Genomic DNA, 14,418 nt, shown 5'->3' on the forward strand with positions numbered 1-14,418 from the left:
CCCCCATTTTGCTGCAGAAATTATTAATTTTGGGAAGAGTGTTCTATAGATATCGAATAGTCTTGCATTTCCAGACTCTCTAGGGACTGACTGGTACCTTCCACCAGATAACATTGGCCAAGAACTGCCTATCACTGCAGGAAAAGTATTCTGACTGGCATGCAAGTGACCAATCACAAGTCTCCTATTATTGGCATGACAAGTAGAAAGTGGCAGATAGCCAATCAGAATGCATCTGGCAGTGAGGCCAACCTTCAGCACTGAAAGTATCAAAATCTCCATCTACTTGTGGGCGGAGCATCTGTGGCTGAGACTAAATACTGAATTGCTCTGAGGATTAGATGGCATTCAGAAAAATAAAAAAATAAATAAATAAAATAAAAAATAAAAATAAAAAATCGGGTCCTCTGGTGACGTGAGGTCAGGTACTAATGATTAGTTCTGCATTACAATCTCCACTCCAGTTCATTCCAAAATTATAGGACAACGCTCCAGCACTTAAGAGAAAACAGCTCCACTGCTCCATCGCTTGCCATTTGCACCTTTACAAAATTGGGGTTGGGGGATTCACAGTCATATCAAAATATTATGAATATTTCCACAGTCTATTCTCTCAGTTCCACTGACCATACACGAGCACTTTGTAGTTCTACAATTACAGACTGTAGTCCACCTGTTGCTCTGCATACTTTGTTTGCTCCCACTCACCCACGAGAGTGATCCACCATCCAATGTGAAGTTATAAAGAGAAGCACTCCTTATAACTTAATTTTCCTTTTTTAAAAGACTTTTGAAAAGCATTGTTTATGTGAAATATTTTGCAAATCAATAACGTTTCATACACCTACCGGTGCAGCAGGAAAGTGATCAGACAGTTCATAAGGCTCCTCAGGAACCCACTGCCTGTGCTCCAAACACCACAAGATCTAGGAAGAAAACAAAATGCATGGGTGCGTCATGAAAACTACATTAATACTAAATACTTCATATACTGTAATACAGAGTTGAAAAGGAATATGTCCTTTGTAGTCTGATAATTTTTTAAATATGCATATTTCTGAGTACATCACCAATATTTCCAGAACTCAAATATGCAAAAGTGTGAACACCCCTGTTCACAACACCCAATGTATAACTGGTATAATAACCAGTATTTCATTTACTTTGTCATCTTTTAAAACATCTAATTTACTCATAGTATTTTGCTGCATTACCACTGTTACAAATGCCACATATTGTGACATACTACAATCAAAATAAATGCAAATCAAAACCTGCAATTTTTAAAAATATATATGTTAATGATGTTTTTGCATATTGTTGGCTACCTTGGTTTTGGGAAAAACACTTTATTAGACATTTATTTATATGAGACATTTATCGCTTCGAAGTATTACCATTATCATTTATATTTGGAATGAATAGAGCTGTAAGCACAAGTACCCTTGGTGAAATCATATGTTTTTCTAAAAAGAACATACTTCTTCATATTTTCCCAAAGTTTTAAACTCATAAATGGTAATTGTGCTTATTCTCTTTTCTGTAAAGTGTGTGTGGTGTTACCTTTACTTAAAAAAGGAAAACATTTGACAAGGCTTCTTTGCACATTCCTGCACAGGTTCTGTATCTGTTAAGTAATGTAGAGCAATGTGTCATGGAAAAAGAACACACCCATTCAAAGGAGAGAATCCAACAGCCTCGAGCAATGCCCAGCAGAATGTTGAGGGTACGTCTGGGGCTTCCTGATACCACATGTGTGGTAGTCTCACACACTGTGTCCACCACAGTAAAGCCCCCTAAACAGTTGACCACCTGGAACACTGTCTGCTGCTTCCTAAAACATCAAGAAGAAATGTAAACAATGATAACAATGCAAAAATAACATTTTATACATTCATATACCTATATGTGAAAAAGAAACATCATAACAGAAACAACGTTTAAACTAGAAAATTGTATTTCCTGAAGGAAACGCGGAAAGATTGCGCAGCTTAAAATTGTTCTCACATCCTACAAGGCTGTTGCTAGGCTTTGAGATATGCACAATTCCGTTTGTGGCAGTTAAATTAGAATGTCAAACACCCTGTGATTCATTTCCTATGGGAAAGCATATCATATTAAAAAAAAAAAAAAAAATCACATACAAATGCGTACAATGAATAGCTTAGATTTCTGAAGCATAGTATAGGATGTTGTGCGTTTAGTTCAAAAACAGGAGAAAGAGGAACTGTTTATACTTTTAGTGAGAAAATTGAGTCTTATTAAAATGAATGGGGAAATCCCTAATCCGGAAGATTTTTCTCACTATGAACAAACGCAAAATTGTCCAGAAATTATTTCTCAACTACTATTGACCTGAATAATGCCAAACAATTTGCTGCAAAACTACACAGATGAATCAAGAATTGTTTGTTTTATAGCATTTTAAAACACAACGTTTTCTGGACATACTTACTCAGTAGGCATGCTAGTCATCACTAATGTCCTATTCTTCTGAAACAAGAAAAAAAAACAAAAAAAAAAACAAAGGATATCATTAGGGTTATACAAAGTAAGAGTTCCCAAAGTGGTGGCCACAGAGATCATGGAACTCTACTTTGTATATTTCATTTTGTCCATGTAGGCCTAATATTTTGGCCATACATAAAAATGTAACATGTTATTAAACAATATTAAAGTGAATATAGGTGTCACTTAATCACATTTTTCAGCCTTCCCAACCAAATTTACAAATAATTTTTAACGTCACAGAACAGCACATAAATGGAGAAAATGAGCAAAATTGTAACAACCTGGTAAGACATAGCTCTGAGAGGTTTCTGCACAGTTACACATCCTTTTAAATCAATAGCATCGAGCCATCATTCCACAGTGGAAGAATGGAGAGAAATGTGGATTTTTTTCCAGCCTGGAGCGAGAGTGTGGCTTGATATTCTCCATCTCCAAAATGAAAGCTTTAACTTCTGTGGTGGAAGTGATGGTTTATCAGATCTTCCATGTTTGGTAGGAGGCACATTTTAAGGCACTAAAGTTTGAGAAACATTTGAGAAAAGTAATGGCTTGTAGCTTACAGCCATTTACACTGGAAATGAATGGTACTGACTTTTGTGCAATAGTACACTACAAGTGAACAAGGCAAAGATTTCTCCCACAAGAACACCTTTCTTACTAAAATAACACAGCAATTTTGATGAGGGATGCAGTGGTAAGAAACAAGTTTGACGACATAACACACGCTCGCATGAGAAACACATGCCGGATGTATCTGCATATTTGGAGAGTGGAGAGGAAACACAAGTCCAAGGCCATTAAGAGGGAAAAGCCGTTAGTGTTGTTTAAGCACAGCAACATGTCCCAGCGCTCCATCCGTCCCCTGTACTCTGGCCCCAGGACAGCGGGTCCTCCGCACAAGCACACAAGTGCCAGTTAAACACATACACACACACACCACTTCCTCTCTGCTCCCACCACAGGAAGTCAGGGGTTCAGGTCCATCAGCACACCGACAAGCAAAAACAGCTCAGTAGTACATAACATGTTTATAGATATGCTTTATTGGATATTGTGACAACGTGCAGCCAGGTGTAGGCCCTTCTAGCCGTTACATCTATGCAAGATGAAGCTGTCTGCAAAGATGGAAACAGGCTTCATGAAAAAAGGTGTGACATGTGACTGCTATTACTTGATCTGCTATAATGAATATAAAATAAAAGTTTGTAAAAGACACCTTTTCACTGATTAATAATTACTGCTCTCTAGGAAATTCATCAGATGTGAGAAGTTATGTTTTCAAGAAATACTTGTATTGAGCAATTTTGCATAAGCCTTTATCTTGGAATTTAATTATTTTTGTATTGTTAACTTATTTTATGTACAATATACAGTGCTATTGTGGTGGTTCAGGCATCTGATATGCTTGCCCTTGGTCACCTCCTGCGGGGGACATACCAGGCATGGCCAGTGAAGTGGTCTACACACGGCAGACCCATGAGAGAGATTATGTCTTCCGGCTGGCCTGAGAGTGCATAGGGATCCTCTGAAAAAGTTGGAGGAAGCAGTTGAGGACAAAGAAGCCTGGGCTTAGTTGCTTACCCTTTTACCACCCCCACCCTGAATCTGGATAAAGCAGAAAGGATTATGATGATGATGATTTCTAAATGTCTGACACTCTTCATATGTTTAGACACTAATGAACTAAGTTCATTAATGAGTTCTGCTACAGTAAAGGGCACCCACAGTGGACAGAGTAATCAATTGTGAACACAATTGTATAATATGTGATTATTATAAATATATATGTATGTTTCAATCTGATGGTCACTAAGGAGCCTAAAAACTATATGCACATATTTTATAGATCAGAGTTTTATTACATTTTATACGTTGATAAACAATTTAAACAGACATGTTGCATGACAATAAAGAAATCAATCAACAAAATTATCAAAAAGCATTTAATGGTCTCTCTAGTTTTAATTTCACCAGTTCTCTAAATGAATCACATCTTTGGCTAATATCCTACTATATACAGAGTCTGGGTTGGATGTGAAAGCAAGCAGTTCACCTGAACCTCTTCTTTAAAATCAAAAGACCAGATGGACTTGAAAATAATCTATTCATCAACCAATTCCCAAACACCACGCTCAAATACCTTTCCCAACTTTTGCTCCATTTATCAATCATCAGTTTTGCAGGAAATTCTCTCTTATAAAAACATGAGTAACTGAATGTTGGTGCATTGTTCAGACCCAATTCACAACTCTAAGTGTTATGACTGAGTATAGCTTTAGTTTCTGGGCCCAAGTCAATATGTTCATCACTCATCGGAAGAGGCTGCATTCTGCACAGCACACACTCAACTAATCCTTTTGCTTTTCTTCAGTGAACCCAGAAGAACGTCAGAGAGCTGAGTACAAGATGAAGTCTTGATCAAGTTATGCAGGATTTCTCTTCAAAAGATTTCTAACTGAGGTTATTCCTACAACCGGAAAAATCTGAACCATCTCCCTCGTGGTTTAGGGTTTAACATGAAAAGGCAACAACAGAACTAGAAAACTGAACAAAAAGTAACAAAACACACACAGATTGTACATGATGTGGATAAGGGCAAAAACATTGTGTAAATGTAAACTGTTTTTAAAACATCCAGGCACTTTCAGAATAAAGTGGAGACATGTTAATTCTTAAGAAAAGATATCAGACAAAAATAAGGTGCAGACTCGATCCTGGGGTCAACATAAACTTATACCTTTAATGTAAATGTTACATGTTCAAATGTTTGTATGTTTTAGAAAAACTTGAGTGATTGCAACTACTTTAATATGCACCCACTGTAGGCACAGCTCATGTAATCTCCATAGAAAAGCTTAAAAATGAAATAAGATGCCCTGGAGGACACACATAAGCTTAAGGTTAAAACTGTCAATACTAATAGTAGGTTAAAGTGATATTAAGGAGCCATGGTGCGGTGGAACTGTATGTTTTGGTGTGAAAGAGTTACAACCAACAATACTAATAATCTTGTTCCAGAACTAAACATTCAACCTCAGTAACTGACTTCAGTCTTCAATCTTGCCTACAAATCATTACACATATTCACTGTACATTGGAAAAAATGTATCTCTATTTTTGTGGATTTTTACCAGACTACGTCATTTGAATACAGCTGTCTTTCCCGATGTGTGAAAGTTTCATGAGGAATGCTCCAAAATATTTTTTTACTGACTTCCATTGAAAGTTGAGAAGGCTTTTTCCTTCTCCTGTAAAGCTGTGGTTTTGGAGATTTAATTGGACAGCAACTGTATCTGTGATGATTTGAAGGTACGATTGAAGATTGAAATCAGTTACTGAGGTTGAATGTTTAGTTCTGGAACAAGATTATTAGTATTGTTGTCACACCAGAAAACACATTTCCATAGCTCCATGGCCCATTAATATCATTTTAACCCACTGTTAGTATTGACCCTTTTAACCTTAAGCTTATGTGTGTCCTCCACACACAAGATTTAAAGCAAAGTATTCCCAAATGAGTAGAAGTAGTTAGAACAGCAAAGCGGGAGAAACTATCAATAATAGCCTTTTCTAAAACGTTAGAAATTCTAAGATTTCTAAAAATGTTAAATGAGGATGTGGCCACACTTTTGACCATATAGTATACAGTGTATTTATAATAAACAAACATTCATGGATTCATAAGTCTTCAAGGATTTCTTTGAGAAACAAGCAGTATACAAGCTACTCTTCCAAATTTGAAAATGTATTTAGAGGCATTAAGCATAGGCAATGTCAAACCCTGACTGGAAAAATGTTAGCGATGAAGGTTCTTCAGCATTTCTCCAGCAACAGAGCTAAAACATAAGGCAGGCTTGAACCCAAATGTTGGTGTGAACTCCTTCAAGCGCTTTTTTCCAATACACCCAGCACAAATGAAGGAAATTCTTTAGGGTATGACACAACATTCTCAGTGGGCAGTTCATGCACTCTGATATGATTGAGACTTCTATTCACACAGAGCGGCTGCTCAAACACTGTACAAGCAACAACAACCTATTTAAAGCTTTGCTCATTGTAATCGAATTTGCTGGATTTCAACGTAATATACTGATGCTTGTTATTTCTTCCACTCATTTAGGTGAAAAAACTTGGGAGCTTCAGCCTGGATATCTGGTGAATATTCTAATATTTGGGGAGTGGGGTAGTGTACAGGTGCTGGTCATAAAATTAGAATATCATGAAAAAGTTGATTTATTTCACTAATTCCATACAAAAAGTGAAATCTCTGGGGTATTGTAAAGAGGAAGACGCAATACGCCAGACCCAACAGTGCAGAAGAACTGAAGGCCACTATCAGAGCAACCTGGGTTCTCATAACTCCTGAGCAGTGCCACAGACCGATCGACTCCATGCTGCAGTAATTCAGGCAAAAGAAGCCCCAATCAAGAATTGAGTGCTGTACATGCTCATACTTTTCATGTTCATACTTTTCAGTCGGCCAGCATTTCTAAAGATCCTTTTTTCATTTGTTGTCATAATAATCAAATTAAAAGAAATAAACACTTGAAATATATCAGTCTGTGTGTAATGAATGAGTATTCACTTCACTGTAAATGTGTTGTTTTAGTTAGACTATTTTATATGACTGAGTTTTAGGCTTCACTTGCACAAAGACTTTTATGTTGATGAGCCTGAATATGGGTGGAGTGGGGAGAGCACTACTGCTAGAGCCTGAATGTGGGTTGAGTGGAGCGTTGAATATCAGAATCTCAAAATTAGAAACCGAATACATACCCAACATACACATATTAAGCTGAATACATGAGGAGTGGAGCCTTTATTGATAGCCACATTTACCCAAAAAAAAAAAAAAAAAATATCCAAATCTCAAAATTATAAACAGTATTCCTACCCAACAAATGAATATCCGAATAGCCGAAAATTCAGAGCCAGCCCTAGGAATAAGAGAACAGTCTTTCCAGTTACAATGCCTGTCTAAAAAAAAAAACACAACTAAAGCTAATCAAAAAGGGCGATTGAAAAGCTGTATTGCTCCTACACTGCAGTTATTCAGTAAAGGGAAGCCATGGCAGAAGCAGTATAACAAAGGATAAAAACATCTACAACTTACTAACTTAATGGGAACTGAGGAGAACAATTGTAATTTTGAAAGTGAAATATTTTCTCATTCTTGCATGATACAAGATTTCCACAGCTAAACAGTAAATGTCTCTGTTATAGTATTTTGTCTTTGCACAATTTTGCAGTGTCCCAAATACAAAGCCTGGAAAGCATTTCACCTTCTACATATTCCATCCATCCATTATCTGTAACCGCTTATCCAGTTCAGGGTCACGGTGGGTCCAGAGCCTACCTGGAATCATTGGGCGCAAGGCAGGAATACACCCTGGAGGGAGCGCCAGTCCTTCACAGGGCAACACACACACACACATCTTTTTTTTTTTTTTTTTAACTCAAGATTATATAATCAACTGACTTCAACTGAATTCCGTTTTAAAAGTTGATGTTTTGACTTTCGTATATTATACGTCTTTAGCTGCATAACTGTACCATACCATTTGTTTTCATCATTTGTTCTTTGAATTTACATATTCTCCATATTGCCTCAGTCAGTTGATGATGATATAAACTGTAGAGTGTGAATAAAGTAATTAATTTATTTAATTGTTTATTTGTTTATAATTATTATTATTATTATTATCTGTAATAGCATCTATCCAAGTACCTAAGCATGATTCTGTTTAAGTTGTTTGTCATTTGGTAAAGGAACTAAACCAAATAACCCAACATATCTTCCTAATCAAAAATACAAATATGAAGAACAAAAGCTTGACTGATTTTTGAAAAAATGTCCAGTCTGATTATAGTACTATACTGACTATAATCAACATGCTGCCAGTATCAAATTTAAAATGAGTGTATATCAACAAAAAACTAAACCTGATAATACATATATTAAATAATTTGTATTTGAAGTGTTTTAATTATAGGTCAAAGTGAATATGCACACTGAACACAGTCCTAACATTTTTGGAATTAAGTTTGTAATCTCTCCCTGTTCTTGTATGTCAAGCTTTGACACTCTAGATCATGCTACACTCTCACAGCTGTGGTTCGGTTCCTCAGCCTGTGCATAAGCTGTAGAATCACCCATGAGATCACAGGCCTAACTGTCAGGATGTAACCAATCAAGAGCACCTGCTCAGTCTGTTGCATTCAACAAACCCTCTTAAACTTAAAACAAAATCCTACGTGGACATGCTCAAGAGTATACCTGAATAAGAAGAAACTTCTGGAATCTGGAAGGCAGTGCCAAAATGTCAATATGAAAACAAAAATGTAATTTTATTCAAGTAATCTAAAAGCTTTGTCACCAGTAGTATAGGAGGACACAAGCATATGAAAAGTTTGAATTTCTCCTTCCAAATATGCTTCGATGATTTTGAATGTTTTCTATAGGACCTACATTTTAGTGCAAACATACTCATTTATGGTAAATATGCAAAAAATGTTGCATTTACACAGGACACATTTTTTTGTTTTTTCCCTTAAATGGGCAGAAAAAAAGCATTCAGATATACAGAATTATGTTTACCGTAGAAATTTATGCGCACACAACATTTGTCCTAAGTTTTCTCAGTATTTGCTTTTCTAACATTTTGCAAGTGGCTAAATTAATGGGAAATTTGAACCCAACTGATGCAACAAGAGTTTCTATATTTCCAAAGGAATTTTGTCTAGATATCTGAATATTTCTGTGAGAATTTGATGGCATTCAAAAGAGCATTTGTTTGGTCAGGTATTAATTTTGAATAATTAGATCATAAACAACACTAATTTTTCCCAAATGTACTGGAACACTATTCGATTTTCCCATTGTGTGGGGCTGACAACCTGACATTGGGCTAATGTGCAGCTGCTGCACATTTTATTTCATTCCTGTCTATGGAGACCATATAAGCTGTGGGTGTGAAATTGAACATCTGAATCTACTATGGGTGCACAAAGTACATGGCCACTTAGAAAATCCATAACACATTTCATTTGACCAAGGACACAAAGTGAAAGAGACTATTACTATGATTCACTGCTGTTTCCAAGAAATCTTTTGTGGGCTCCACTGTCTTCTAAGTCCCTAAAGAGAGTCTTCATCCTAGTTAGGACAGACAGCAACCCTTACATTACTTATCACACCTGACATCAGGGTCCGATGTGAGGTCACCAGGCTGTTGTTTTGATCTTTTGCTGATACAAGTGAACAGAATAGCTGCCATTGTAGATAAACCTATTTAGTGCTGGTCTTCTGGAGGTGAGATTGAGAGCTTAGATGACGACATACGCCCATCTCTTGAGACCTCCACACAATGAAATGCTCTCGGCTTATGACAAGGCTGAATGTGTTTTGGGACACAGGTCGCATGGAAGTGAAATCAAACAAGAGATCCTCGAGAGATGAAAGCACAACCACACTAAAGAAGGGAGTTCCGTCAAGGCTGAAGAAACGTAAAAAGCAGACTCGGCCAGGTGCGATGATGCAGATGTGAAGAATACTGATGCAGGAAGCGAAGACTAAAAGTAAGAACCAAGCAAACAGCCACTGCTTCAAAACCAATTAAGACTCTCCGTTACAGAGTCGAAGTACACGACTTCATGAAGAGAATGTCAGTTAGAATCAAGGGAAGAAACCATATTCCACTTCAAAGTTACATTCAAACAAATGCTTCATTTTTTTTTTTGGTTGTAAAGGGTAAACTTTCTGAAGCCAACATAAGGCAAGAAAGTACTTGTCCACAACACCACACTATATTATCCCTCTCATGACAATTACTAACAAATGGAGTTCTGCCAAGATGTAAACTCCCTCCTCTGACTACATCAGATAACATTCCCTTTACATGTTCATTGTTTAAATAAGTAATGTCAAACAACCTGCTAACAATTTAATCATATTTTTCATCATCTGCATGCATAAATGACTGGATGAGAATGTGTTCCCATCATTTGGTAAAGGAACTAAACCAAATAACCCAACATATCTTCCTAATCAAAAATACAAATATGAAGAACAAAAGCTTGACTGATTTTTACCTTCATATATTTGTCCGTTTTCACACTCCCTTGCTTGCTACACATCTCAGAACAGCTGTCAGTGGGCCCATCTAAGTTGCTTTTAATCTCTTGGCCTACAAACGAAAACATGCAAAGAAAGAAAGAAAGAAAAAAAAAAAAAAAAAAAAACAACTCAGACTAGAGCAGTGCACCAGACTATCTATGCAGCTGAGCTTTTCCTAAAACCTTTTTTAAATGTGTTGCTTTAGTCTAGGATACAAAATACATCAGACATCAGGTCAACAATATATTTATTTTAGGATTATAAACGTAAATATTTCATACTTGTAAGTACATAAGCGATTATGAGATTGCAACCAGAATACTGTATTTTCACATTTCCATAAGCAGCAAACAGTAGTTTCCAAAGGGGAACATTTCAATCATTAATATGTAAACAGTCCTTCAGCACAGTATCATTAAAAAAATGCTCAATTTTAGAAAAACTTGAATTATTCTCAGTGGCAATGGGAACACAGTCAAACGTTATTATATGAAATGAACTGGCACCAGACATCCAAGATGCTGATTGGGTTTTAAAATAAAATTTTGACCTTAAATATACATTTAAAATCCATTTAAGGTGGAGATGTTAGTTATAAAACTGGAATTTTACTCTCAGATCTGGAGATGAAAATGGTAAATGGAAATAGTGAAAATAGTGTGCATTTAATGGATGCTCATGTAAAAACATGCTCGCAAGCACGTTTCTACTGATCTGATCATCATACCATTTCCATGCAAAACAAAGGTCTCAAATTATGCTGGAGTTAGTTTACACTTAATGATTAACATCACAAATTGATTTTTAAGGGACTTGTAAATTCAAGGTTTGTGTTTTGTTTATTTTTAATTATATGCACACAGATGATTATGATTGTCTAAAAAAAAAAAAAAAAACACTCCACACAAAACATTAAACTTGGTAGACTGCCCCCATTACGCAGACAGTAACATTAAACACTGACATTTCTTTCTTTTAGAAGTCACACATTGCTAGATTAATATGGCTAATTCCATATTTCTAAATGACTTTGATCAATTTTAAGTCACTCTGAAAGATTCATATGTGGTTTTAACTTCTTAAAAGGTCTATGTGTTCTTGTTAGCAGCAATTCTTTTTCCTAGGGCCTTCACCCATTCTTACTTTCTGAAATAGTGACCGGGTTCTGCTGGGTCCTTCTCCTCTGTTTCTTTGCTGCAGGCTCCAGTTCTGGCTCCTCGGATTTGGGCAGCTCAGGTTTTGCAGATGACTTGAACACATGCACCGGGACAGAGGTCTTCTGGGCCACTTCATCAGAGGTTTCTTTACTGGGAACCCTTACTGGGCTTGATGCTTCAGATGCACCTTTGCTACTGAAAATCATAGATTTTCTGTTCCCAGTGCTGGTCTCCAGGGCAATGCTTTTACGTCTATTTCGATTTGGAGGCTCCAGGTCAAATGAGGGTAAGTTCACAGATTTAGAAGACAAGTCTAAGATGACTTTGCGCCCTGGTGTGTTTTTCACTGAAGAGAAATAGTCCTCAAACACACTGTCATCCTCAATACTAGTGATTGGGTCATAACTGTTACTACTGCTCGTCAACACAGCAGTTTGCTTTTTTTTATTCAACACTTTTTGGGCAGATTTTGTATTCTTCATATCCCGTGCTAAATTATCATATTCTGAAAACATATCCACAGAAGGTTGTTTTCTAGAGCCAGCCACATTGGTCTGTGACTCTTTCATGTTTAGTGGAACTTCACTTATTCCAGATTCCACACCAGTAAGGGATGACCTGCTTTTGGATTTCTTACTATTATATGATATTCTAGATTTTTCAGATGCACTCCCTTCAGGGTTCATATGAGAGTCAGATTTTGATGGGACAGTTTTATAAACATAAAGGTCTAAAGAGGATTGATTGGTCATTCCAGAACGTGTCCTTCTTGAACATTTACTTTGTGGAGCTCTTGGGGCTTTAACAGGTTCTTTTGCAGTTTCTGCAAAGTTAAAGGTGTCATTTGAGGGACTAGAAGCCACCTTATTAGAGCCTATAGACGGCATCTTGGTTGATGGCAGGTCATGGCACTCTTTATCTCTTTCATCACTATTGAAGCTCCAGGGGACATCTGAAAAATGAGGCCCCTCTTCTTCCTCTGAAAAAATAAAGAAATTAAAATAAAATAAACAATTAATTTGTCTTTTTCATCCCAAACTGATTTGATTACAATATTTTGAAATAAACTAAAACTGGGCTGAGTGACATATTGGGTTTGTTTAGCAGTGGCACATGGTCATCAGAAGCAATGTTCACACAGCAGGTGAAAGTGGCTAAAATCTGGTTTTCTGACCAAATCTGATGATTTTGTTAGGCCAATATCTGTCATTAGTCTGAAAAGTTCATGCTCTCGAAATAAGCCACATGTACAAAATTACCCTCGTTTCATGTGACAAGCTCATCCAGAGGTAAAAGTCTGTGTATATTCTTTCTGAAATATTTTCAAAGGAAGAACTAGTGTTTTCCTTTGCAGTGTTTTGTAATGCAAAATAACTTTTCTTTGTGAAAATTCAAGTAAAAAATTAATACTTTTCAATGGTGATACATACAAAATTCTGCCACTAGATATCACACTAGAACACCAGTATCTCGGACCAAAACAAATGCTTCAAGTTCACCACGCCCTTCCCCTGAACCATTGAGGCGGTTTAGCTGAAGTGTTTTTTTTTTTTTGGAGGTGGGATATTTGGACTGTGATGGTTGCTTTCACCTGAACATTTGGAATTATCCCATTTTGCACGTACAAAGCTATGTGGCCGGTCACTCGGTCACTGTGTCATCTCTTGGTGAGGGCAAATACTTCCATACGGCGGGACTAAAATGTAGGCCAGATCAGCTATAACACCAAAGAGCAGAGAACAGCACACACAGAGTGTGTGTTCATTCTCAGCTCCAAATGCCTTTACTCCACTATATATTTACACAGAAATTAGTTTCTTGCTGACATTTTAATGATTTTACAGTTTAACATGTCAAATATAGCATCTTTAAAAATGAAGTGATTCAGAAATATGGAGTAGAATTTATGTAAATATCTCATCTCCAGTCCAATCTGGCTGGATTGCATTGCCATGTATCAAATACATAACAGATTTCAGTACAACACGAAGTGTCCCAAATAGTAAGCAAATAGTAAGCAAAAATATCAAATTTGTGTTCACACAACCACTAACGTGTCACATATGAAGAAACTTTTACCTGCTCTGTGAACATAACCTATATTAATTTATGGAACAATAAACTAAACTCTCACAAACATGTAACAGATACAAATATGTAACAAATTATTGCCTTTGTAACCAATCTGTCAAGAGGTTTAAAACATTACCATTGTTTTTTTTTTTTTTTTATATTAAAGACAAGAAATGCTGCCCCCCCCCACAAGTTAACACAGTTACCAGGGGTCCTAATAAATCATAGAGCTTTTCCACCAAAAAAAAGTTCCATTCCTGATTCTTGGAACCTTGGTTCTTTCCAAGTGAATCAGCCCACATTTCTACAGGTTTAGAGGGGAACCAGGAATACGTCATCAGCGGTGGGAGAGGGGTATCACTGTAGTATAATGCAGTGCCAGAGCCTCAGATTCACTGTTAGAATTATGACAGGATCAGGCCATGTATAATATATATTTTCCTGCTTTATTTCTTTTTATTTATTTATATGAAACATTGTAAATTACTTAGTCCAGTTCCACTGGGTGTTAATGCTGTATTTGAAGTTCACAGTGGTGTAGCAGGTAGTCTTGCAGTCACA

At 36.6% G+C, this 14,418-nt stretch overlaps 1 protein-coding gene across 4 annotated transcripts in view; it reads right to left on the bottom strand.

Moving 5' to 3' along the window:
* The window catches only part of mcph1 (microcephalin 1), a 49,377-nt gene that overhangs the window by 29,446 nt on the left and 5,513 nt on the right, over window positions 1-14,418 (bottom strand). For 3 of the 4 annotated variants that reach the window (XM_066679256.1, XM_066679257.1, XM_066679259.1), the window contains exons 9-13: window positions 11,771-12,763; window positions 10,603-10,697; window positions 2,456-2,493; window positions 1,672-1,834; window positions 849-926 (exon numbers count right to left, since the gene is read on the bottom strand). In XM_066679256.1, coding sequence (XP_066535353.1) covers window positions 849-926; window positions 1,672-1,834; window positions 2,456-2,493; window positions 10,603-10,697; window positions 11,771-12,763 — 1,367 coding nt within the window. The remainder of the gene's footprint in view (window positions 1-848; window positions 927-1,671; window positions 1,835-2,455; window positions 2,494-10,602; window positions 10,698-11,770; window positions 12,764-14,418) is intronic. The other variant, XM_066679260.1, reaches the window with a different exon arrangement.

Source organism: Hoplias malabaricus, chromosome 8, assembly GCF_029633855.1.
Source record: "Hoplias malabaricus isolate fHopMal1 chromosome 8, fHopMal1.hap1, whole genome shotgun sequence".
NCBI lineage: Eukaryota > Metazoa > Chordata > Actinopteri > Characiformes > Erythrinidae > Hoplias > Hoplias malabaricus.